A 27,663-nucleotide genomic window follows, 5' to 3' on the forward strand; every position below is an offset into this window, starting at 1 on the left:
TTTTCCAAACAAGATTATGAAGCAGGTGAACTTTCTGAGTGTCAACTTCCTTTTCAGGTGACTTTGAAACTATGCTCTCAAAATCAAACTCTCCCGTTCAAAATTTCTTGAGCGAACAATTGGACAATATTCTTCTTTACCATCATCTGGTGGCCCTGCGATATTTAAGCTTCATCCTGACACCTTGAATTGCAGATGATGCGTATCATCCATATACTCTGCCTGCACTATTCAACTTATTTTTAGATAGAGCTTAGTATTAAATGACTTCTTTCTATTCTTCATGTGCCATTATACCTTGAAATTATTTGGTTTGGAAATGTTGCCCTGTTTTATGGTTTCTGCCATCAGAAAATATCTTGTCTCTTGCTCCTTTACTTGACATTTTCCTTTCTGTATAGGGTCAGTAATGCACATTTATAGTGTGCGCTCTCATTAATTTCCATACTATATGATCATTTGGATTGCAGTTCTGAATGCGCACAAAATTTGCCAATACATGCTGATAAAAAAACATGTTGATGTCTCGAGGAAACTGGTGAGTCTTTCAGCTCACCATATCTGAACAACAGCTCATCTCAAACTTGTTAGTAAATTCAGTTTTGCATCACTAAGCCACAGTACCAAAATCACAGTTATGTATTGATGGCAGTTTTTAGTGACAGAGTGCTGTTAATAGTATACTATTTTGCTGCTGGCCATATGGTTAGGGGATTGAATCTTAACCTTGAATGCCCTGTGTCTTGATTGGGGAAGTTGTGCCAATTATAATGCTAAGTAGTACAATGCATGGCTTCTGAGAGAACAAGCAGTTTTTTTCTGCAAGCAGCAACACCACCACCAATTTGTATTTCTGTGGTACCTTTAATGCAGTAACATGCCCAAGGCATTTCACAGGAGCATTGTCAAACAAAATTTGACACCGAGCCACATAGGAGATACAGGGCAGATGACAGAAGCTTGGTCAAAGAACTCAGTTTTAAGGATAGTCTTAGGGGAAAGAGAGGTGTAGAGACTTAGAGAGGTGTTGAGATATAGGGCGGGAATTCCAGAGCTGGTGGCTGAGGGCATGGCCGCCAATGGTGAAACAGTTAAAATCGGAGCTGTTCAAGAAGCCAAAATTGGAGGAACGCAGATATCTGGGAGGATTGTGGGACTGGAGGAGATTACGGAGATAGGGAGGGGTGAGGCCTTGAAGGGATTTGAAAACATGGATGAGAATCTTAAACTCAGGGTTGCTTAGCCAGGAGCTATTGTAGCACAGGAGTGATGGGTGAATGGAACATGGGCAGCAGAGATTTGCATGATCCCAAGTTTACGGAGGGTAGAAGGTGGGAGGCTGGCCAGGAATGCAGTGGCATAGTCAAGTTTAGAAGTAACAAAGGGTTGGATGACTGTTTCAGCAGCAGATGAGCTGAGGCGGTGATGGAATTGGGCAGTGTTACGGAGACGGAAATAGGTGGTGTGCTCTGAAGCTCATGGTCAAACATGCTACTAAGGTTGCAAACAGTCTGGTTCATCCTCAGGCAGTTGCCAGGAAAAGGGATGGAATCAATGGCTTGGGAACAAAGTTTGTAGTGGGGATCGAAGGCAATGACTTCAGTTTTCCCAATATTTAGTTGGAGGAAATTTCTGCTCATCCAGTGCTGGATGTTGGTAGCATCAGTTAATTGAGGAATCATAGTAGCAGGTCACTGCAATAGCAAAAATGGATTGAGGAAGCTAGAGTTTGTATTTGATCTCACTGATAAATTCCTTCTGAATGCTAATGAAAAATCTTCATTTTGGAATTGCAGCTGACAATAGGTCAAAGAAAATAGCTCACAGAGAACGAAAGCGACATGACTTCTCACTGTTCAAAAGTTCCGACACCGATGTCAGAGCCAAGATTTCACCTCAGCTTTTACTAGCAACTCACCGGTTTTTAGCAACAGGTACAGTAGATTGACTGAAATATTCTTTCCTTCTGCTACAAATGCTTTGAAATTTCGTTGCCCTCTGTTTATTACTCAATCCTGCAATCATTAGAAAAGTTAGTTTGTAGCTGATATGTGTGCACACGTGCCATAACTGAACCAGTACAAATAAGACCACAGCAAAACAAATTCTAAATTGTAGAAATTCAAACACAGTTAACCATCACCTTCTGAAGCAGGGCTATTGCACCATGTGTTAGACAGGGGAAGTGCTGGCTTGCCGATTGGTGTCCTTTGTGTGTTCAGCAACCAACATTCTTCCCAATTCATTCATGTTCTACACGCAAATGGAAACTTTGGGCTTGCAAAAGGAACAATAAAATCATGTAGCGATGTTGCCATTTTAAGAGCCTCATGCCATGTGCAGTCATCTTGATCAAGTAGCCTTCCCCCACTCTGTTTTCTAGAATTCACTGTATGTGAAGCTCTTTGAATTCTTTCTTAGCAATACACTAAGATGCTATATAAATCCAAATCTGTATTACAAAACTTCATTGTATACTGTCTCTTTTGTTCTTTTTCTGCCATTGTGCACTTTGTTGCCCCTCAAATCAGAAAAGTTTTTTCACTGATTAACAGTTGCTAGTTCTGTTCTAATTAGACTGATTGCACAGCATTGTTTTAAGACTACAGATGTGGTAAAAAGTTTTCAGTTTGCTTTCATGAAGCGCACTACAGTGTATTGATTATTTAAAGTTGCATAAAATGCCAAGATATTTTGTGTTTTAAAAAGATTCAAAATAAGCGATAATTTGAATTAAATTATTTCAGATTAGGAGTAGTAGACTGTACGTCGAAGTTGAAACTTTGTGAACTTGGAGTAATTAAGTAAAAATAAGCATATTTTATTTATTTTTTGTTAGCATGCAGAAGGTTTGGTGATGTCACAATAATATCAAAGACGAATTCAAGGTCACACTATCAAACCAAGCTAATTGTTTCTTTCTCAATTGAATAGAGGTGGAACCTTTTAAAAGCATATATATATCAGACAAGATTCTACTACGACTTCTCAAACATCCTAAAGTCATCTGGGAGTTAAAGTATGATGGGAAAAACAAATTGTCCCCTGACCAGCATCTTTACCAGCAGAATAGACCTGTTGACTACTTTGTACTTATCCTACAGGTTCGTCCCTATCTAAATCCCTTGCTCTTACATGGTTGAGATGTATGGAGCACTGATGCATTACAATGTGTTTCATATATTTAAAAACATATGGAAAGGTGTAGATAGAAATTGATGTATGAGACAAACGTACACCATTTGACCTAATAAGCCTGTTTCTTCGATTAGACTGTGAAGTTTTAGGGATTAATCTGTTATCTTACTGTATTTAATTTCCTCCAGGAGGTGAATATCCATAGATAAGATTTCTAGACTAAGAAACATCTTTGGCCCCTGAAGGTAATTGCTGAGAATTCCAGGATGTCAGTCTAATGTTGCAGTTGGAATGTTCAACACTGACTGCTGTGATATAAAGTGGCAATCTGACTTCCTAGTAATCGAATGCAATTTTAAAATATATTTTCCCCCCACAATATTCTGCCTTCCTTTGCTGGTTGTTTCTTGTATGATTCCTTGTGTATTGGTAGTCATCTAGCACTGTATTTAAGTATCCATATGCGAGTATGTTTAATTATGTAGAGTATCTCAGCCATACTCTATTGTGTTCTCAATCAACTGGACGATTGTAGGACTGCTAACGTTGTATCTTTGTTTAAAAAAGGAGTGAGGGACAGACCGAATAACTATAGGCCAATCAGTCTAACTTCAGTAGTGGGCAAATTATTGGAATCAATTCTGAGGGACAGGATGAACTGTCGCTTAGAAAGGCATGGAGTAATCAAGGACAGTTAGCATGGATTTGTTCCAGGAAGATCGTGCCTGACTAACTTGATTGAATTTTTTGAGGTAACGAAGAGGATTGATGAGGGCAGCGCAGTTGATGTGGTCTACATGGATTTTAACAAGGCTTTTGACATGGTTCCACATGGCAGACTGGTTTAAAAAAATAAAAGCCCATGGGATCCAGGGGAATGTAGCAAGCTGGATACAAAATTGGCTCAGTGGCAGGAAACAAAAGGTAATAGTTGGCAGGTGTTTTTACGACTGGAAGGCTGTTTCCAGTGAGGTTACGCAGGGCTCAGTACCAGGTCCCCGCTTTTTGTGAAATATATTAATGATTTGGACTTAGATGTAGGAGGCATGATCAAGAGGTTTGCAAATGACACAAAAATTGGCTGCGTGGTTGGTCGTGAGGAGGGAAGCTGTAGACTGCAGGAAGATAGCAATGGACTGGTCAGGTAGGCAGAAAAGCGGCAAGTGGAATTTAACCCAGCGAAGTGTGAGGTGATGCATTTGGGGAGGTGAAACAAGGCAAAGGATTGTACGATAAATGGGAGGATACTGAGATGTGTAGGGGAAATGAGGGACTTTGGAGTACATGTCCACAGATCCCTGAAGATAGCAGGGCAGGTTAAGGTGGCTAATAAGGCATATGGAATCCTTTCCTTTATTAGCCAGGGCATAGAATATAAGAACAGGGAGGTAATGCTGGAGCTATATAAAACACTAGTTAGGCCACAACTTGAGTACTGCGTGCAGTTCTGCTCACCTCATGAACAGAAAGGATGTAATTGCACTAGAGAGAGTACAGAGGAGATTTATGAGGATGTTGCTAGGACTGGGAAATTGCAGCTTTGAGGAAAGATTGGATAGGCTGGGGTTGTTTTCCTTGGAACAGAGGAGGCTGTGGGGAGATTTGATTGAGGTGTGTAAGGTTGTGAGGGGCCTGGATACAGTGGATGGGAAGGACCTATTTTTCTTAGCAGAGGGGTCAGTGATTACGGGGACATAGATTTAAAGTGATTGGTAGAAAGATTAGAACGGGGATGAGGAAAAACGTTTTCACCCAGTGGGTGGTGTGGATCTTGAACTCACTGCCTGAAAGGGTAGTAGAGTCAGAAACTCTCAACTCATTTAAAAGGTATCTGGATAGCATTTGAAGTCCTGTACCATCCAGGGATATGGGCCAAGTGCCGGAAAGTGGGAATTTTTTTAAAAATTCTTTCATGGGATGTGGGAGTCGCAGGCCAGGCCAGCATTTATTGCCCATCCCTAATTGCCCTTGGATTGAGTGGCTTGCTAGGTCATTTCGAGGGCATGTAAGAGTCAACCACATTGCTGTGCATCTGGAGTCGCATGTAGGCCAGACCAGGTAAGGACAGCAGATTCCTTCCCTAAAGGAGATTAGTGAACCAGATGGGTTTTTACAACAATCGACAGTGGTTTCATGGCTATCATTAGACCAGCTTTAAATTTCAGATTTATTCATTGAATTCAAATTCCACCTTCTGCTGTGGTGGGATTCGAACCCATGTCCCCAGAGCAATACCTGGGTCTCTGGGTTACTAGTCCATTGACAATACCAGTACGTCACCGCCTCCCCTCAGAATAAGCTGGGTGGTAGGTTTATCAGTAGGTGCAGACACAGTGGGCAGAGTGGCCTCCTTCTGCGCCATAAATTTTTCTATGTTTTCTAAGTATTCTAAATACCTGTAGAGGAGGGATGTGGGGAGAGGGTAGGAGAGCAGGAGAATGTAATTGCTCCTTGGGAGGGGCAGCACAGACACGATGGGTCGAATGGCCTTCTGTGCTGTTATGATTCTATGCACACCCATAGATAGACCCTTTATAGCAGTTACCGCAGGCTACCAATCAGGAGTAGGAATTCTGATTAAGTCTGCTCCTGAGTGCTGAGTCCAGTTGTAGCAATCTTAACTTTCCCTTGGCTGTGATCAGCTAGTTCACCACAGAGTGGAGATCAAGCCCTGGGGTCTTTTGGTATGTATGGCTTAGTACCACTTAGTGCCTTTAGCAAATTGACCATTGGGGAAGGTCTGTAAACTGTCTTTTTAACAAACCGGGAACGATTGTCCAAATTGGTCATCAAGTGTGGATATTATCATACTCCAATGGTATAGAAAGCATTGGCATCATAGTACATGTTGTCAGTAGAAATAAAAAATTGCGATGGAACAGAGCAAGTCCATAAGTTCACAGTGCTGATCGTAAACCAAAAGCCAAGTGCTTGGAGGTGGCTAAATGTAGTCCAGTGATATGTCTCCTGATTACTTTTTTTTTCACTCCTGGTTTTTGAATGTTGTTTTCTCTGAAGTCCTGGCCAACATTTCTCCTTCAAATAAAGTCCTGTAATGTATGGAACATCCTAATCTTGCTTTTAGAACAGAACATAAAGAATTTAATGCATATTAAGTCAAGGAAGAAGTCCATTTCTTTTTCATTATGTTAACCTCACTCCTGAATCCCCTTGCTCTTCAGAAATTTGTCAAATATCTCAATATCAGAAAGCCTCGTTGTGCTTAGTATAGCTCGGCCTCCAGCTGAGGTAAGCGGCTAGGATCTGAATGTAATGGATTGCCAACAAGTGGAATATGGCAAATTTCAGAGTGGCAAAATGTGAATTTGCATCTGCAAATCACCTACTTAACTTCCTGATCTTGGTTATTGGAGGAGGTGAAAATTAAAGGCTAAGTACTTTTCTGAGGAAATAGAAGATTGAAATCTGAAGGCCAAATGATATGTAAGGATCCAAAATGGGTGGGTAGGTATTCTTTAAAGGAGTGACTGGGATAAATCAAATGGAGTAACCAGAATTATTGAAACCTTGACTGCCTATCGCAGTGCTTGATAATGTGTCGAAAATAAATGTGACATCATGCAATGATTATTTCACACAGGGAAAAGTGGAAGTTGAAATAAGCAAAGAAGGCTTGAAATTTGAAAATGGAGCTTTTACTTATTACGGAGTTCCTGCACTCTCTCCTATGTTTTCCTCAGGTAGAATTCTTTATTTTCACCAAGTTTGTAATATGGTTTTTAGAGCATTTATTTTAAGCTGTTTGTAGGAGTTTAGGAAAGGGCATATTTATTACTTTAATACCAATATTTTACTGAATATTAAAAATGGGTTATGTTATAATTTTACATCTTTTGAATGACATTTCTTATGTCCACCAGAGGTGGGGGTGGTGGGGGTATCGTGTGACTGAAGGCGACAGATCCGCACTTTCTAACTGCCTCTGCACTTGTCAACCACGTGGGCAGCTAACTGAAGCTGCCTGAAGTCTTCAGCGGCTGCTTGCATTGCTACCTTTTAACAACTACAGGAAGCGGTGGAGACTTCGGACAGTTTCAGTCAGCTGATGTGTTTGAATGAGAGATCAGGACAACCTTTGCTACCATGTCTTGGTTCTGTTTGTATCTCTGTGGTTCTAACATCTGCCCGTTCATGTTGCCAAGTGAGATGTTGTTTGGATACAGTCATAAAAATAATCAGCTTTTAAAAGTCAGCAAGTACTGAAATGCAAGACATTGCTGGAGAGCTTAATATAGAGTCATAGAGATATACAGCACGTAAACAGGCCCGTTGGTCCATTGTGTCTGTGCCGGCCATCAAGCACCTATCTATTCTAGTCCCATTTTCCAGCATTTGGCCCGTAGCCTTGTATGCTATGGCGTTTCGTGCTCATCTAAATACTTAAATGTTGTGAGGGTTCCTGCCTCTACCACCCCTTCAGGTAGTGTGTTCCAGATTCCAACCACCCTCTGGGTGAAAACATTTTTCCTCAAATCCCCTCTAAACCTTCTGCCCCTTACTTTAAATCTATGTCCCCTGGTTATTGATCCCTCCACTAAGGGAAAAAGTTTCTTCCTGGCTATCATATCAATACCCCTCATAATTTTGTATACCTCAATCAGGTCCCCCCTCAGCCTTCTCCACGCTAAGGTAAACAACCCTAGCCAATCCAGTCTGTGTTCATAGCTGAAATGCTCCAGCCCAGGCAACATCCTGGTGAATCTCCTCTGCACCCTCTCCAGTGCAATCACATCCTTCCTATAGTGCAGTGCCCAGAACTGTACACAGTACTCCAGCTGTGGCCTAACTAGCATTTTATACAGCTCCATCATAACCTCCCTGCTGTTATATTCTATGCCTCAGCTAATAAAGGCATGTATCCCCATATGTCTTCCTAACCACCTTATCTAGCTGTGCTGCTGCCTTCAGTGATCTATGGACAAGTATACCAAGATCCCTCTGTAGTTCCAAGGATACTACCATCCATTGTATATTCCCTTGCCTTATTAGTCCTCCCAAAATACCTTACTCATTCACACATATGATGATGTCAAATGCTTAATGCATTTGCCCGATATAGGCAATTTTCCAAGAAAAGCAAGGGTTGTGTAAGTGGTGGGGACTGCATGTATTAGATGCTTCAAATCGTTCAAAGTAAACTGATTAATGCCTCTGTTAAAATAACAGAGGAATTCCATATAAAGCTATTATCTTATGGAATAATTTCAGAACAGTGGTCCTTTTATTTGAAGTTGTCTTCAAATAAAAGGACCACTGTTCTGAAATTATTCCATGGGATTCTAGCTTTATATGGAATTCCTCTCTCTGTTTTTTAACAGGCCCCTGTCTATCGACTTCCTCACGAGCACAGACATCCTAATTCCTCCCAGCTCTGGGCCCAGCCTCAGCTTGGTTTCTGTTTCGCCTGCACATATTGAAGTAGCTCTCAGACACAGTTCTGCAACAGTACTAGAAGATTATCTAGCTAGAGTAGAAGTGAATCCGAGATCAGACACAACTACCGCACCCTTTCTGCATGACTGCATATCTCCTCGCACCGATCACTCCAGTTGTAGACCTGAGCTTGCCATGCACCTTTGGTTTCAGGGCTCCATAGAAGATTGAGAAAAAAGTGGGAATGAGATATGCAGAGGCAATGACAGAGATCTCATCTGCTGTGCCTTGCAAAGAGATGTCACAATGTCGGGGGAGGGTTGCTCTCCTCAGTTGGAATTTGTCAGAGGCAGGAAAGGGCAGAAACCCAGTGGTTACTGGTTCCATCCCAGATTCTAATTATTCTGCATTCAAATGGGCTGGAATTTCGTGGCCTTGCCTCTTAATCCTGACTGACGAGGAAGGGTGCACGATAATAAGGAAAAAGTCTTCTCTCTGCATTATTTTACCCAGAAAATTTATGTTACAAGACTGACTGTTCAACTTCATTTCACATCAGGAGATTCAAAACAACTTATTCACCCTTTGTTGATATTGCAAAGGATCTGTATGATAATTTATTGCAATGTGTTACTGTTCCAGGCCTGATTCATATGGTTCTTTGTATGCTTCAGTTCAATGCCTTTATTAATTTTAGTCTGTAAAAGCCTCTTATGCTATTAGATCAAAGCAAAATGCTGCAGATGCTGGAAATCTGAAATAAAAACAGAAAATGCTGGAAATACTCATTCAGATGAAAGGTCATCGACTTGAAATGTTAACTCTGTTTCTCACTCCACAGATGCTGCCAGACTTGCTGAGTATTTCAGCATTTTCTGATTTATTTTTTTGCGTTATTAGTTTTTTTTTATTTGTTCTTGGGATGTGGGCTTCGCTGGCTATTCCAGCATTTATTGTCCATCTCTAATTGCCCCTGAGAAGGTGGTGGTGAGCTGCCTTCTTGAACTGCTGCAGTCCATGTGGTTTGGGTACCCGACAGTGCTGTTAGGAAGGGAATTCCAGGATTTAGACCCAGCCACAGTGAAGGAACGGCGATATAGTTGTTGAGAATCTTAGTAATCTTATACATAATGTCCTAGAAACTACTGCAATTGGCTTAATTGCTAATCTGGGTCCTGCACTGCCTGCAATAGCAGATATCAGTAAAGGTACAGTGACTGGTTCTTGGGAAAGACTGTGAAATCATTGAGTGAGAGACAGCAGTTTAAAAAATCAATCAAAATGTTACATACAACTAAAATTATTAGTGGCTATTCATAATGTTCTTTTTCAGAACAGTCACTTTCCTAAAAACATAATGTAACTAATGAAGAACAATGAACATAGAGTGTAGAGGAGTCTTCTCAATCTAAATTATGATCAGCCCTTTTCTATGTGAGGTAAAGAGTGTATACTTAAATCATTATTGCCATGAAACTTGTATCTGCTGTATGAATTTCTTACATTGTTCCCTGGAGGCACACCAGGATGTGTGTAAATTGTGTACCATTAATTTGAGGGTGGGAAAAGAGGAGTAGACTTCCAAATGCTGAAAATGTCAAAGCTTTAGATGGATGAGTTACAATGGGATAAAGGATCTTCTGCATCCATAATTACCTTGTAAATGACTGCTGCACAGGATATTTTGTGCTAGCTCCTAAGGAACAGCAAATTAAATGAAATTTTTCATTGCTTGACCAATGGCTATGGGTCAATGGAGCAGAGATACTCTAATTTTTAAACATTATGCTGGGGGTGTGCATTTTTCTTGAAAACCTGTACTGTCTGGAGCAATTTTAGTTTAGCACAAATTGTTGCATATTCTTCCATTGACCAGCTATGAGAGTAGAGGAGGCCATCAAAATTTCACACCTTCCTCATGCAAGGTGCCACAAGTGTGCTTACTTTCTGTTCCTGTTGTTTTCAATTAAGGAAGGGGGTACCAATACATGTGACCTAATTACGATCCCTCCCCATGTGAAGTACTTTAAATAATTTCCTTTCATAGCTTTACTGAGCTATTCAGATGAGTAAGGCTGTAGATCTGATTCCCAGGCTATGATGTGTTAGCTGATCTCATCCAGGGCAGTACTTGGGGCACTGCCATGAGCATCAGCTCACTGGGTTAGGAGCGAAAAATTAGCTAGGCTTTCTGCTTTTTATCAAATGAGGACTGGATTGGTCTCAGCTGTGATGTCTGCAGTAATCAAGTAGCCTGCTGATGCTCATTGTCAAGCCTTACACATGAATAATGACAACTTGGGCAAAGTACCAGAATGTGACTGACACCTTTGAAACTCTTTTCTGGGAACATGTCAACATCTTGAGAAAATTGGAAACATAACCTCTTGACATGATGCAGAATGATATTCCATAATCTCTAATGTTATATGTTATTTGACTCCATGCCTAATAGAGAAACCAAATAGGGTGGGGTATGTATAATGTGGCATTCTTTATAACTTTTTCTGGGGTTTTCAATGGCAGTCTAGTGTAGATATAAATAACTCGGGTGACAAATATATCCAACTCAGTCAAAGCCATCAGAGGTGATGGTAATTATGTCTTTTCAACCGCATTCTGCTTTGATTGCCAGTAAGACATTGACTCCTCATGGTATTTTACTTTTATTTAATGGGTATGCTTAAACTGACCATTTTCCATTTTAGCCTCTTTATCATATCTTTGAGTTACCTACAAATTTTATGTTGTGGGAGCTCAGTGCACGCAGGCAACAAATCTATAACATGCCCATTAGACCAAATACTGATTGTGGTCAGCTTTTCTCTGCCATTGACTGTAATAACCAATAGTGAAGCTAGCACTGTAATTGTCTGGATTTTGCAGCAGTTATGATGACAAAAATGTCAGCGGTCACAGTCATTGCTCCTCCTGAAACTGACAGCAATTTCTGGAATCCGCATATGATGCAGTTAAACATGTACTTCCAGAAGTTGCTGTCAGTGTACCTGCACTTCTGTTGAAGTCTCTGCAGAATGCGATCAATTAGAAATCATTGAACTGATGGGAACTTGCCCTCTTACTCTATTTGTCTCGCTGTAATGTTATGACCGAGGCGGGAGGAGAGCACTTTTTTTTAAATTAGTTCATGGGATGTGGGCGTCACTGGCTAGGCTAGTATTTAATGCCCATCCCTAATTGCCCTTGAGAAGGTGGTGGTGAGCTGCCTTCTTGAACGCTGCAGTCCATGTGAGGTAGGTACACCCCCAGTGCTATTAGGAAGGGAGTTCCAGGATTTTGAAACAAAAACAAGAAATGCTGGATTCACTCAGCAGGTCTGGCAGCATCTGTGGAAAGAGAAGCAGAGTTAACGTTTCGGGTCAGTGACCCTTCTTCGGAACTGACAAATATTAGAAAAGTCACAGATTATAAACAAGTGAGGTGGGGGTTGGGCAAGAGATAACAAAGGAGAAGGTGCAGATTGGACCAGGCCACATAACTGACCAAAAGGTCACGGAGCAAAGGCAAACAATGTGTTAATGGTGTTTTGAAAGACAAAGCATTAGTACAGATTAGGTGTGAATATACTGAATATAGAACATCAGCAAGTGCAAACCTGAAGAAAAACAACCTGAAAAAAACAGTGGGTAAGCAAACTGAACAAACTAAGATGAAATGAAATAAATGCAAAAAATGTAAAAAGGAATGCAAAAAAAAAGGAAGAAAAAATAACTAAAAATGACTAAAAATGAAAGTAAAGTGGGGGGCTGTCATGCTCTGAAATTATTGAACTCAATGTTCAGTCCGGCAGGCTGTAGTGTGCCTAATCGGTAGATGAGATGCTGTTCCTCGAGCTTGCGTTGATGTTCACTGGAACACTGCAGCAATCCCAGGACAGAGATGTGAGCATGAGAGCAGGGGGGAGTGTTGAAATGGCAAGCAACCGGAAGCTCAGGGTCCTGCTTGCGGACTGAGCGGAGATGTTCCGCAAAGCGGTCACCCAGTCTGCGCTTGGTCTCCCCAATGTAGAGGAGACCACACTGTGAGCAGCGAATACAGTATACTTCATTGAAAGAAGTACAAGTAAATCGCTGCTTCACCTGAAAGGAGTGTTTGGGGCCTGGGATAGTGAGGAGAGAGGAGGTAAATGGGCAGGTATTACACCTCCTGCGATTGCAAGGGAAGGTGCCCTGGGACGGGGACGAGGTGGTGGGGGTAATGGAGGAGTGGACCAGGGTGTCGCGGAGGGAACGATCCCTTCGGAATGCTGACAGGGGAAGGGAGGGGAAGATGCGACTGGTAGTGGCATTTTGACCCTGTGACAGTGAAGAAATGGCACTATAGTTCCAAGTCCAGATGGTGTGTGGCATGGAGGGGAGGTTGTGGGTGGTGATGTTCCCTTGCATCTGCTGCCCTTGTCCTTCTAGGTGGTAGAGGTTGCGAGTTTGGAAGGTGCTGTCTAAGGAGTCTTGGTGCGTTGCTGCAGCGCATCTTATAGATGATACACACGACTGCGACTGTGCGAAGGTGATGGAGGGAGTGAATGTTTGTGGATGGGGTCCCAATCACGCAGACTGCTTTGTCCAGGATGATGTCGAGCTTCTTGAGTGTTGTTGGAGCTGCACCCAACCAGGCAAGTGGAGAGTATTCCATCACACTCCTGACTTGTGCCTTGTAGATGGTGGACAGGCTTTGGGGAGTCAGGAGGTGAGTTACTTGCCACAGGATTCCTAGTCTCTGACCTGCTGTTGCAGGCACAGTATTTATATGGCTCCTCTAGTTCAGTTTCTGGTCAATGGTAACCCCCAGTATATTGATAGTGGGGGATTCAACGATGGTAATGCCATTAAATGTCAAGGGGAGATCATTAGATTCTCTCTTGTTGGGGATGGTTATTGCCTGGCACTTGTGTGGTGTGAAGAGAAGTTTTTAGATAAGTGGTTACACCCAAGGTGCAGGCAGATAGATGGGTGACAGCTAGAAGGGGCAGGCAGTCAGTGCAGAAATCCCCTGTGGCTATCCCCCTCTCTAACAAGTATACCGTTTTGGATACTGTTGGGGGGGATGGCCTATCGGGGGAAAACAACAGCAGTAGCCAGAGCAGTGGCACCACGGCTGGCACTGTTCAGCAGGGAGGGACAAAGCGCAGAAGAGCAATAGTTATCGGGGACTCTATAGTCAGGGGCACAGATAGGCGCTTCTGTGGACGTGAAAGAGACTCCAGGATGGTATGTTGCCTCCCTGGTGCCAGGGTCAAGGATGTCTCTGAACGGACAGGGGGCATTCTGAAGGGGGAGGGTGAACAGCCAGAGGTTGTGGTGCACATCGGTGCCAACGACATAGGCAGGAAGAGTGATGAGGTCCTGCAGGGGAAGTTTAGGGAGTTAGGTAGAAAGTTAAAAGACAGGACCTCTAGGGTTGTAATCTCGGGATTACTCCCTGTGCCACGTGCCAGTGAGGCTAGAAATAGGAAGATAGTGCAGCTAAACACGTGGCTGAACAGCTGGTGTAGAAGGGAGGGTTTCAGATCTATGGACCATTGGGATCTCTTCAGGGGCAGGTGGGACCTGTACAAGAAGGACGGGTTGCATCTAAACTGGAGAGGCATAAATATCCTGGCTGCGAGCTTTGCTAGCATCACTCGGGAGGGTTTAAACTAGTGTGGCGGGGGGGTGGGAACCAGAGCAGTAGGACAGCAAGTGAAATAAATGAGGGGGAACTAGTAAATAAGGCCAGTAAGACTAAGAGGAAGAGCAGGCAGGGAGATATTGTGGAGCACAGCGGGACTGGTGGTCTGAAGTGCATTTGTTTCAATGCGAGAAATATAACAGGTAAGGCAGATGAACTTAGAGCTTGGATTAGTACTTGGAACTATGGTGTTGTTGCTATTACAGAGACTTGGTTGAGGGAAGGACAGGATTGGCAGCTAAATGTACAAGGATTTAGAAGCTTCAGGTGGGATAGAAGGGGATGTAAAAGGGGTGGGGGGTTGCATTATTTGTTAAGGAGAATATCTCAGATGTACTGCGGGAGAACACCTCAGAGGGGTCATGCAGCGAGGCAATATGGGTGGAGCTCAGGAATAGGAAGGGTGCAGTCACGATGTTGGGGGTTTTCTACAGACCTCCCAACAGCCAGCGGGAGGTAGAGGAGCAGATATGTAGACAGATTTTGTAAAGATGTAAAGGTAACAGGGTTGTAGTGGTGGGTGATTTTAACTTCCCCTATATTGACTGGGACTCACTTAGTGCTAGGGGCTTGGATGGGGCAGAATTTGTAAGGAGCATCCAGGAGGGCTTCTTGAAACAATATGTAGATAGTCCAACTAGGGATGGGGCCGTACTGGACCTGGTATTGGGGAATGTGCCCGGCCAGGTGGTCGAAGTTTCAGTAGGGGAGCATTTCGGGAACAGTGACCATAATTCCATAAGTTTTAAGGTACTTGTGGATAAGGATAAGAGTAGTCCTTGGGTGAAGGTGCTAAATTGGGGGAAGGCTAATTATAACAATATTAGGCAGGAACTGCAGAATTTAGATTGGGGGCGGCTGCTTGAGGGTAGATCAACATCTGACGTGGGAGTCTTTCAAACGTCAGTTGATTAGAATCCAGGACCAGCATGTTCCTGTGAGGAAGAAGGATACGTTTGGCAAGTTTCGGGAACCTTGGATAACGCAGGATATTGTGAGCCTCGTCAAAAAGAAAAAGGAAGCATTCGTAAGGGCTGGAAGGCTAGGAACAGACGAATCCCTTGAGGAATATAAAGACAGTAGGAAGGAACTTAAGCAAGGAGTCAGGAAGGCTAAAAGGGATCATGAAAAGTCATTGACAAACAGGATTAAGGAAAATCCCAAGGCTTTTTATACGTACATAATGAGCAAGAGGGTAACTAGGGAAAGGGTTGGCCCACTCAAGGACAGAGAAGGGAATCTATGTGTGGAGCCAGAGGAAATGGTCATCTCATTATCAAAAAGGAGCAGGTGTTGGGTATCTTGCAAAGCATTAAAGCAGATAAGTCCCCAGGGCCTGATGGGATCTACCCCAGAATACTGAGGGAGGCAAGGAAAGAAATTGCTGGGGCCTTGACAGAAATCTTTGCATCCTCATTGGCTACAGGTGAAGTCCCAGAGGACTGGAGAATAGCCAATGTTGTTCCTTTGTTTAAGAAGGGTAACAAGGATAATCCAGGAAATTATAGGCCGGTGAGCCTTATGTCAGTGGTTGGGAAATTATTAGAGAGGATTCTTCAGGACAGGATTTACTCCCATTTGGAAACAAACAAACTTATTAGCGAGAGACAGCATGGTTTTGTGAAGGGGAGGTCGTGTCTCACTAATTTGATTGAGTTTTTTGAGGATGTGACAAAGATGATTGATGAAGGAAGGGCAGTGCATGTTATCTATATGGACTTCAGTAAAGCCTTTGACAAGGTCCCTCATGGCAGACTGGTACAAAAGGTGAAGTCACACGGGATCAGAGGTAAGCTGGCAAGATGGATACAGAACTGACTCTGTCATAGAAGACAGAGGGTAGCAGTGGAAGGGTGCTTTTCTGAATGGAGGGATGTGACTAGTGGTGTTCCGCAGGGATCTGTGCTGGGATCTTTGCTCTTTGTAGTATATATAAATGATTTGGAGGAAAATGTAGCTGATCTGATTAGTAAGTTTGCGGACGACACAATGGTTGGTGGAGTTGCGGATGGTGATGACATATTGTTTGCCTTTGCTCCGTGACCTTTTGGTCAGCTATGTGGCCTGGTCCAATCTGCACCTTCTCCTTTGTTATCTCTTGCCCAACCCCCACCTCACTTGTTTATAATCTGTGACTTTTCTAATATTTGTCAGTTCCGAAGAAGGGTCACTGACCCGAAACGTTAACTCTGCTTCTCTTTCCACAGATGCTGCCAGACCTGCTGAGTGAATCCAGCATTTCTTGTTTTTGTTTCAGATTTCCAGCATCCGCAGTATTTTGCTTTTATGTTAATGGTGTGTTGAAAGACAAAGCATTAGTACAGATTAGGTGTGAATATACTGAATATTGAACATCAGCAAGTGCAAACCTGAAGAAAAATAACCTGAAAAAAACAGTGGGTAAGCAAACTGAACAAACTAAGATGAAATGAAATAAATGCAAAAAAAGATTGTAAAAAATGTAAAAAGGAATGCGAAAAAAAAGGAAGAAAAAATAACTAAAAATGACTAAAAATGAAAGTAAAGTGGGGGGCTGTCATGCTCTGAAATTATTGAACTCAATGTTCAGTCCGGCAGGCTGTAGTGTGCCTAATCGGTAGATGAGATGCTGTTCCTCGAGCTTGCGTTGATGTTCACTGGAACACTGCAGCAATCCCAGGACAGAGATGTGAGCATGAGAGCAGGGGGGAGTGTTGAAATGGCAAGCAACCGGAAGCTCAGGGTCCTGCTTGCGGACTGAGTGGAGATGTTCCGCAAAGCGGTCACCCAGTCTGCGCTTGGTCTCCCCAATGTAGAGGAGACCACACTGTGAGCAGCGAATACAGTATACTACATTGAAAGAAGTATAAGTAAATCGCTGCTTCACCTGAAAGGAGTGTTTGGGGCCTGGGATAGTGAGGAGAGAGGAGGTAAATGGGCAGGTATTACACCTCCTGCGATTGCAAGGGAAGGTGCCCTGGGACGGGGACGAGGTGGTGGGGGTAATGGAGGAGTGGACCAGGGTGTCGCGGAGGGAACGATCCCTTCGGAATGCTGACGGGAAGGGAGGGGTAGATGCGACTGGTAGTGGCATCACGCTGGAGGTGGCGAAAATGGCGGAGGATGATCCTTTGGATATGGAGGCTGATGGGATGAAAAGTGAGGACAAGGGGAACCCTGTCACGGTTCTGGGAGGGAGGGGAAGGGGTGAGGGTAGAGGTGCGGGGAATGGGTCGGACACGGTTGAGGGCCCTGTCAACCACAGTGGGGGGAAATCCTCGGTTGAGGAAAAAGGAGGTCATATCAGAAGCACCGTCATGGAAGGTAGCATCATCAGAGCAGATGTGTCGGAGACGGAGAAACTGGGAGAATGGAATGGAGTCCTTACAGGAGGTAGGGTGTGAAGAAGTGTAGTCGAGGTAGCTGTGGGAGTCAGTGGGCTTATAATGGATATTGGTAGACAACCTATCCCCAGAGATGGAGACAGAGAAGTCGAGGAAGGGAAGGGAAGTGTCAGAGATGGACCATGTAAAGGTGAGAGAAGGGTGGAAATTGGAAGCAAAGTTGATAAAGTTTTCTAGTTCGGGGCGGGAGCAGGAAACGGCACCGATACAGTCATCAATGTACCGGAAAAAGAGTTGGGGGAGGGGGCCTGAGTAGGACTGGAACAAAGAATGCTCGACATATCCCACAAAAAGACAGGCATAACTAGGACCCATGCGGGTACCCATAGCGACACCTTTTACTTGAAGGAAATGCATGGAGTTGAAGGAGAAGTTGTTCAATGTGAGAACAAGTTCAGCCAGGCGGAGGAGGGTGTTGGTGGATGGGGACTGGTTGGGCCTCTGTTCCAGGAAGAAGCGGAGAGCCCTCAAACCATCCTGGTGGGGGATGGAGGTGTAGAGCGATTGGACGTCCATAGTGAAGAGGAGGCGGTTGGGACCAGGAAACTGGAAATTGTCAAAATGACGTAGGTCGTCAGAAGAGTCACGGATGTAGGTGGGAAGAGACTGGACCAGCGGAGAAAAGATAGAGTCTAGATAGGAAGAAATAAGTTCAGTTGGGCAGGAGCAGGCTGACACAATGGGTCTGCCGGGACAGTCCCGTTTGTGGATTTTGGGAAGGAGGTAGAAGCGGGCTGTCCGGTGTTGCGGGACTATGAGGTTGGAAGCTGTAGAGGGAAGATCTCCAGAGGAGATGGGGTCAGTGACAGTCCTTTGGACGGTGGCTTGATGTTCGGTGGTGGGGTCATGGTCCAGAGGGAGGTAGGAAGAGGTGTCTGTGAGTTGGCGTTGAGCTTCTGCAAGGTAGAGGTCGGTACGCCATACAACAACAGCACCACCCTTGTCTGCAGGTTTGATGACCATGTCGGGGTTAGACCTGAGAGAACGGAGTGCCTCAAGTTCAGAGGGGGACAGGTTAGAGTGAGTGAGGGGGGCAGAGAAATTGAGACGACCAATGTCTCGCCGACAGTTTTCAATGAAGAGATCAAGAGCGGGTAAGAGGCCAGGGTGAGGGGTCCAGGTAGAGGGAGAATGCTGGAGGCGGGTGAATGGGTCTGCTGGTCGGGGGGAGGACTCCTGGTCGAAGAAGTGAGCCCGGAGGCGGAGGCGACGGAAGAAGAGCTCAACGTCATGCCGAGCGCGAAATTCATTGAGGTGGGGGCGTAAGGGGATAAAACTGAGACCTTTGCTGAGTACAGAACGCTCAGCATCAGAGAGGGGGAGGTCAGAGGGTATAGTGAATACACGGCAAGGGGTCAGATTAGAAGGGGTGGGGTCAGAGGGAAGTGAAGCGGAAGGAGGATCTGGAGGGGCATTAGTCCCCATCAGCTGCTGGAGCTTGCGTTCCTTAACACCTGAAAGGAAGAAAAAAGTTTTTTGTTAATGCGTCGGATGAGACGTAAGATGAGATGAAACTGCGGAGTAGAACAGATTTGAGATAAGGTGAGACGGTGCTGCTGGAGAGAGAGGTCCAGTGTGTGCATATGGCGGCACATAGCACTGAGTGTGGATCTCAGGATGCGGCGAGAGTAGCAGTCCGAGGAACGTTGTATTTCTCGGAGATACCTGTGATCCTGGGTGGTTTCAAAGCATGATGGGTGAAACTGCAGTTGGAATCCACGTGGAATCAGTCGGAGCCGGAGACAGTCACTGAGGAAGGAGATGTGGCTGTGAAAACGAGTTTTGGTCGATACCTTATCAAACACCAGGAGGGAAATAGAAAGCAATGAAGGTGAACAAGGTAAAAGAGACAAACGAAAATCCCGTCGGAGAGAAGAGCAGAACTTCTTCAAGGTAGGCATTCCTGGAAGAGAAGTGGCAGTGAATTAAACACTAAAATAAAAGCAAAATACTGCGGATGCTGGAAATCTGAAACAAAAACAAGAAATGCTGGATTCACTCAGCAGGTCTGGCAGCATCTGTGGAAAGAGAAGCAGAGTTAACGTTTCGGGTCAGTGACCCTTCTTCGGAACTGACAAATATTAGCCACTTTGCCACTTTGCTGGTGCATGAATTTCTGTCACCCTTAACATCACTGGGAAGCAGTTTCATTTGAATTGTGCAATCATTAAACAAGCAGCAAAAGTCCATACTCAGTGGGCAGGGGAACTAGAATAGCTGTAATGACCCCTGTGGGATTAAACTTAATAACTAATGAATGGCCACAGACAGTTCTGCTTAATACTGTTAACTGATATGAAGGTCGTCATAATCTGTTAAATTTATTTATGCATTTCCTTTCTTGAAATGTTGCCAAATTAGAAAAGAACTGGATTAACGCCTGATGAGATGTCTCGCTATATGTTATTTTTATTTTCTCCTTTTCTCTCGCTCTTCCCCTCCCTCATTCTCTCTAAGGCAAGCACAGCTTTTGACTTTGCCCACAATTCCATCCAAATTTTTATTCCTTTGCTACGCAATTTATTTATTTGCATCTTGCTTTAACTCACAATCTTAATCTCTTGCTAATGCACCTTTTATCTCTCACATTGTCTTTACATACTGTCTTTGCACTTGTTAAAGCTGCACTATTCAGTCATTGGTTTCAACCTACCTTCCTGTTAGGTATGTTATGAGTCATCAAAGGTTCTGCTATATTTTTGGTGATGCCATTTTCTCATTTCCTATGTTATTCTGAGATTAGCAGATTATCCATTAAATTATCATTTAGTCCTGCTTCGTATTGTGACTGCTGTTGTCACTGTTGCAGATGCAGAGTTACACAGACTGGCAAAGCAAGTAGGAGCAAATCTTTTCTGACCAGGATGTACTAAAAAAAGTTTAGAGTTGAAATTGCACTGTGGAATATTAGTAACAAACACACCAGTGCTTTCATCTGAAATTCCTTTATTTGCTATTTCAATAAAGATGTTCATTTATTTACTCTAATTATTTAAATGAGTTGACTCCTTTCCTTAATTCATCAGAAGGGGATATTTGAATGAAACCATCAGCTAGTTGTATCACTGTGTGCTTCTCACTCTTATTTTTATTAACATGCAAACACCAGGAAATCAATTAATGACAAAATTATATATATTTTAAGTTATTAAAATATTACATTGCTGAAGAAATCCTGCAGTTTTTGAATGTACGAAGAGGGTAGAATGTTTTTGGTTAAATGGAAGTGATTATGTTAGATGTAAGTTATCTTTTGGATTGTAAGCAGTCTTGAAAGTTATTAATTTGCTGTTGTATTAAGACCGAAGGCATAACTTTATCAAAGCAGTGGATAGCCATTTGCATGCAAGTGGAAGCGCTTCACCTTGCTGGGAAGGAGCCCAGGGAGCAGGTTAAGGGGCATTCCATGCATATATGGATGCTTTTTACATTTTCTTTTCAGTCAATATCCAATTGATCGCACGTGCAAGGCTGCCACATGGAGAAGTCCTCTCACGTTGTCTAAATTTAACTGCAGCACGCATCACTTTTGACATGTTGGTGACGTTACAGCTCCATACGGAACCCCATCTAAATTTATACTACTTTGTTCCTACATAACAGTGCCTAGACTTCAAAAAATAATTAATTTGAAGTGGAAGTGCTTTGGGATGCCTTGAGGGAGTGATGAGACATATTCTCGCTCTCTTAAAATATCCTTGTTAAATTGCTGTAGTGCATTCCTGTAGATCGCACGTGCTGTATCTGTAGTGTGTCAGTGATGGAGAGGGTGGATATTGAGGCCAGTGGGAGGAGCACTGAACAAGAAACCTGTTCTGTCCTAGATGGTGTAAAGCTTGATGGCTGCACCCAGGTGAGGTGAGTATGCCATCACACTCCCAACAAGCCTTATAGATGGTGGAGTCGCTTTGAGGAAAATGAGCAACTTGTTTCAGAGTACACAGCCTCTGTGCTGCTCTTGTCGCCACACCATTAATATAGCTGGTCTAGTTACGCTTCCAGACAGTGGTGAGCCCCTAGATATTGGTCTTGATTGCCACTATCAATAGGCCATAATTTTCTGCCAAAATAATGTTGAAGCTAATGGCGCTCATTGTTGTTTATGCTCAAATGGTACTGCAACTCCAGGCAAGGAACAGATACATGGTTAAACTCAAATATCAAAAGTTTTGACGTTGAATTTGCCCACTCTAATTTACACTTCTCAGTTGTGGTGCTGTTTATTTCTTAGTCTTTTAATCTGATTGCTTAAGATAAATACATTTGCTTTCCCTGTTCACTCAGCTCCTACAGGCCCTTGCTGTGACATTATCAGGTCACACTTTCAGCAGCTTGCCACACACAAATTTAAAAGTGTTAATGTGCAAAGGCACAAGTCTAACTAACAGCAGATGCCATTAACTGCCCCACTACAACAAATTATGGCCTTTTGATAGTGGCAATCAAGACAGTCATTACCTGACACTTACGTGGTGTGAGTGTTGACTTCCGCTTGTCAGCCCAAACCTGGATGTGATCCAGGTTCTGCTGTATGAGACATGACTGCATCGTTACCAATGTGCTGAACACTACGAAATCAGCAGTGAACAGTGCCGTCGCTGACCTTGTGATGCAGGGAAGGCTACTGATGAAGCATTTGATGGTTGAGCCATGGCTGAACACCGGGCTGCAATGATTGGTCTCCAACGACCATGACTATTTTCTTTTGCGTCAGTTATGACTCCACCATTTAATTTAATAAAATTAAACTATACTCACTTAATTAACTACTTAGCGCTAAGGAGAGGTGAGGTTAGCTGTTCTCAAAAGTAATCAGCATTTGACTGATTATGACACCAGGAACCCTAGCAAAACTGAGGTCAGTCAGGAAAACTTGACTATTTAAAGGGCCTGCTAATAGTTACTTAAGTTTAAGTTTAGCTTTAAAATTAAGTGGTACCCTTGTGCAGAGGCAGGCTGTGGACCTTCTGGGTTGTGGGTGTAAGAGTCCTTCTGTAATACTCCCATTTACAGTGTAATGACACTTTTACATGCATTGTTAGAATCTGGTTTCCTCAAAACTATCAAGCTAAGCTATGTTCCTATAGTGTATGAAGGATAAATATTCACAGACTGAAGAAGGTAGTTAATCTATCTTCCTGTCTTTGAAAGGTTTAGAAGAGGGAGGAGATAAGTGTTTGGAGGAACAGGTGCTGGGAGCACCATGCATTTGAGGACAGTCTGTGCATTTGATTGTATGAATTGGTTTGGCACTACTAAAAAAGAAAAAGGAATTTCTATGCCTGCAGGTTTATTGTACGATGTGATGGTGCATTGTAATGGATCCCTCATGCACTGTGCTGTGGAGTGGTAGGTGGATGGTTTGCAACTGTGAACTTTCACGTAGTACCAATCTTATCCGTGTGATTGTATTGGAGCTGGTGAATGGAAGCCAGATGTTTTCAGTGCTTCCCAATGTCACTCTGGTCCCGGATGAAGAATAGGAAAATCAGAGAGAATCACATTAGGCCACTTTCCCACACTTTCAAGGTCTGGGAACAGGTCACTCGCCTGTCTGAACCAGAGATGGTGCATACTGTAGGTAAACTGAAAAAAAAGAGATGAGAATTTACCTTCAAATGATCTATTAAAAGTATTAGCCTACAATAAATGATATTTTTTAAAAAGAATAAACAGCTATACCAGAATGTGATATTTTTCAAATCTTTGCATTATAGATATTTCATGGAGTAGGTTTGTTTGGATGAATATGGTTTCTATAATGTTTTAATGAGTATTTGGCTTGCATGAACTGTGATTACTAATATTTTTCTTTGTATCTGTGTGATTCTAAAACATTTCCTCCCTTTCTACCTTGTCTTTGTGTAGTGTCTGTTTCTGTGTCTCGAACCTTTGCTTTCGGCAGAGGTGAATCACTTGCTGGGTCCCCAGGTAATTTACTGTGGCTTCATTACATACTTGTATTCTTCCTAGATATATTCAAAAACATGCACACAAATCGCATTTATCTGCACCCACATTCCCACTCCATATGCCTTCACTATTATTTCATGTTTTCTAAATGTTATCTGTAAGAAACTTTGTTTGTCTCTTTCCATCTGATAATTTTGCATATTTTTCCTTTTCTGCTTTTTCTGTGTTCACCTGATATCTGTCTCGTGGCCTGGCTTAACTTTCATTAATGTAGACATTTTTTTCCCCTGAGATTCCTGGCCCTGGAGAGGCTGCAAGTCCCCTTTACACATGAGGGGGACCTGGAATATGGGCTGGATCTTGGCTCTTCCAGGATGCCACCCTGTATAGACCGGAATATCAAACTTGGGTCAAGGGGCTGTGGGTGGATCTGTTGTTTGTACCCTTCTTATCAAAAAGGTAAATTCGGGGTGGGTGGCGGGGGTGGTGACGTCGGGGAGTTCTGGCACTCTTTTTTGTCCTTATAAGGCTTTAGCAGAACTCATCCCAGTTAAGATGCGATGCAAGTCCCTTTGAGACCTTCTGAAAGCCCAAAATCTTTAAATTCTGGAGGGAGTCAATTACCTTCTCTAGTTGGAGGATCTCTAGTGAGAACCAAAGACTTTATTCGGGTGTCGGAGGACTCTGGAAGGGATGACACGCTTGGGCTATGGTCACCGGCACTGAAAAGTCCTTGCGGGCAGCAGTCACCGCCCAGACTGCAGATGAACCTGCAGAAGGCCCCCGACCTCAGCTGAGCGTGGGTGGTAGTTCTGCTCCACTCGATGTATACTGGTGGAACAGGGTCCCAGGAATTTCAAGGTCAGATATCTTCAGAATGGTCTCAACTCTTTAAGTCCCCCATACTGGTACTGTTTTCTTTGACCTTGAGATTGTGCCATGAAATACTAGCATATAAATCCTTAATATATTTGTATGAAAAAAAAAATTGTGCTAATACAAAGATTCGTCTCAAAGTGAACAAGTCAACTCCTGTGTTAAAATAACGAGGATGAAATTTCATACCAATGGATTAAGGATTTGTACACCAGTGTTCCACAGCCTCAGGCCAAGATCTTTGTCTGTGTGTGTGCACGGTCTGTGTCTTTCTTTGCTTTCTTGTTCAAATAAAATAACCAAGACTTGGCACTCTGCAAGTCAATGTTTCTGTTACTTTCTTTATGTAATCTTCTGTTGGCCAAGTACTGTTACACATTAATTTGGTTTAGCCCCACAACCTACCAGTCAAGAATTTGTCATGTGTATTAAAATGTATTTTTAGTATCTTTGTGTGGTTGTGTGAATTTTGTTCATGAAATTAAGGAATGTTAATGCTGGGAAATGGACCACCTGTTATTTTTAGTGCCCAGTCACAGTAAGACAAAGACGGTTAGGTGCAATAACAGAGCATAGAATCGGTATTCTCAAAGGACAAAATCAAATGGGATGAACGATTTTCTTCATCTTAACCCTATTTTTTGAGTATTAAACAGTGCTCCTGTTGAAGAACTAGCATTAGTGGAAGCATAGGAAACAGTGCCCTCCTTCTGTGCTCATGTCAGATCAAATACAATTCCGTAAGATGCAAACTAAAGCGCCCTCGACATTGGCTCAGCAATGTGCCTTAGACCCAGCCTCATAAGAACCTTCTGTATTACATAGGAACAAGAATAGACAATTCAGCAACTCGAGCCTGTTCCACCATTCAGTGAGAAATCATGGCTGATCCGCAACCTAATAACTTTATCCCATTTCTTTCATACCTTTGGATAAGAAAAATCTATCAATCTCTGATTTGAAGTTTACAATTGATCTAGCATCAATTACTGTTAGAGGAAGAGTGCTCCAAACTTGTACCACCCTTTTGTGTGTAGAAGTGCTTCCTAATTTCAATCCTGAAAGATCTGGCTCCAATTTTTAGACTGTCTGCTGGTTCTAGACCAGGATTGTCCAACATACGGCTCAGCGGGCCAGGGTGCAGCCCGCCAAAGGTTTCCATTCGGCCCGCGAGTGTAAACTGTACCCGTTGCCGTTCCTCATCTTTGCCAGGGGTCTGTGAATGGAGATAAGAAATTTCCCATTGTCAGACTGGCTTTTAAAAAAGATCACAAGTCAGTTTCACATGGAACAGCTGCTGTAACGGGGACAGGGGCTTCTGAACTTCGGACAGATTTGGGGATTTCTGGTCAGTTCCAACTGTTGTTAAAAGCCCATCAGAAAACACTGAATCAGTCCGAACTTCAGAAACTGCTGTTCCCAATGTCAGTAACTTTCAGCTGTGAAACTGACTTGCGATCTTTTAAAAAAAAAACTGACCAACCATCTGCTGAGCATTCCCGCTCTCTGCAACTGAAAGAGAGAAAAGGGGACGGAGAGAGAGAGAGAAAGAAAGGGGGACGGAGAGAGAGAGAGAAAGGGGGACGGAGAGAGAGAGAAAGAAAGGGGGACGGAGAGAGAGAGAGAGAAAGGGGGACGGAGAGAGAGAGAGAGAAAGGGGGACGGAGAGAGAGAGAGAGAAAGGGGGACGGAGAGAGAGAGAGAGAAAGGGGGACGGAGAGAGAGAGAGAGAAAGGGGGACGGAGAGAGAGAGAGAGAAAGGGGGACGGAGAGAGAGAGAGAGAAAGGGGGACGGAGAGAGAGAGAGAGAAAGGGGGACGGAGAGAGAGAGAGAGAAAGGGGGACGGAGAGAGAGAGAGAGAAAGGGGGACGGAGAGAGAGAGAGAGAAAGGGGGACGGAGAGAGAGAGAGAGAAAGGGGGACGGAGAGAGAGAGAGAGAAAGGGGGACGGAGAGAGAGAGAGAGAAAGGGGAAAGGGGGACGGAGAGAGAGAGAAAGAAAGGGGAAAGGGGGACGGAGAGAGAGAAAGAAAGGGGTGCGGAGAGAGAGAGAGAGAGAAAGAAAGGGGGACGGAGAGAGAGAGAGAGAGAAAGAAAGGGGGACGGAGAGAGAGAGAGAAAGAAAGGGGGACCGGAGGAACAGAGAGAAAGAAAGGGGGACCGGAGGAACAGAGAGAGAGAAAAGGAGACAGAGGAACAAAGAGAGAGAAAAGGAGACAGAGGAACAAAGAGGAAGAGAAAGGGAGACAGAGAGGTAAAGGGGGTGTGAAGAGAGATAGATGGGAAAGAGCAGAGGGACAGGGAGAAAGGCGGGGTGACGGGGGTCAGGGACACTGAGACTGAGGGTGGCACAGAGAGGGGGGGGGGAACAACATGGGGGGGGGGGGGGTGGTGGGTTGCAGGTACACGGAGAAAGAGTCATCAAGATCACTCCTAATAGAATGGCATCTATCCGGAATACTCCACATTGCTACATCAAGTGTGTGGGCAAACATTGACTACTTGTACAAACAAAAAAGTGCCAGGTATCTCACTAAATCAGGGTCCAAAATAGCGATGAGAAAGTAAGTCAATAAATTAATCTTCTCATTTAAAGCTTCTTCACAATAATGCACACTTGTTTTGATTAATAGTAAGATAAATTTTTAATGCCTTTATCTTTCTGAAATTGTCTCACCGACCCCCCCCCCCTCCCCCCCCCATGTAAGACAAAAATTGTAATGTGCACCCCCCCCACCCATGCGCAAAGGTTAGACAACCCTGTTCCCCTGTTCTTAACTCTCCAAAACTTCAATCAAATCAGGCCTTAACTGTCTAAATTACAGGGTCTATATCCTTAGTTTGTGTAATATCTCCTCGTAATTTAACCCTTGAAGTCCAGGTATCATTCTGATACACTGCACTATCTCCAAGGCCAATATAGTCCTCCGAACATGTGTCCAGAACTGCTCACAGTAACTCCAGAGCTTTGTATAACCGAGGCATGGCTTCTAACCCCTTATATTCTAGGCCGCTAGATATAAATGCCAGCATTCCATTAGCCGTTCTGATTACTTTCTGTACCTGTTCATGACATTTTAATGATCTATGTGTCTGGACCTCCAAGTCTCTTTTGGACCTTCACTGTTTCTAGGTTTTCACCATTTAGAAAGTATCCTGTTCTATCCTTTTTAGGCGCAAAGTGGATGATTTCACATTTTCCTACATTGAAATCCATTTGCCATAATTTTGTCCATTGACTTAATCTATCAATATCTCTGAGTAATTTTATG

The 27,663-nt window shown here is 43.5% G+C and overlaps 1 protein-coding gene across 4 annotated transcripts in view; it reads left to right on the top strand.

Moving 5' to 3' along the window:
- LOC137380762 (metal transporter CNNM1) overlaps positions 1-27,663 on the top strand; it is a 125,476-nt gene that overhangs the window by 58,713 nt on the left and 39,100 nt on the right. For all 4 annotated transcript variants that reach the window (XR_010977078.1, XM_068053081.1, XM_068053084.1 and 1 more), the window contains 3 exons: positions 1,797-1,934; positions 2,935-3,104; positions 6,740-6,839. Coding sequence is in view for 3 of the 4 variants with exons in the window: in XM_068053081.1 (XP_067909182.1) it covers positions 1,797-1,934; positions 2,935-3,104; positions 6,740-6,839 (408 nt within the window). In the remaining variant the exon portion in view is untranslated. The remainder of the gene's footprint in view (positions 1-1,796; positions 1,935-2,934; positions 3,105-6,739; positions 6,840-27,663) is intronic.

This window comes from Heterodontus francisci, chromosome 20, assembly GCF_036365525.1.
Source record: "Heterodontus francisci isolate sHetFra1 chromosome 20, sHetFra1.hap1, whole genome shotgun sequence".
NCBI classification, from domain to species: Eukaryota; Metazoa; Chordata; class Chondrichthyes; order Heterodontiformes; family Heterodontidae; genus Heterodontus; species Heterodontus francisci.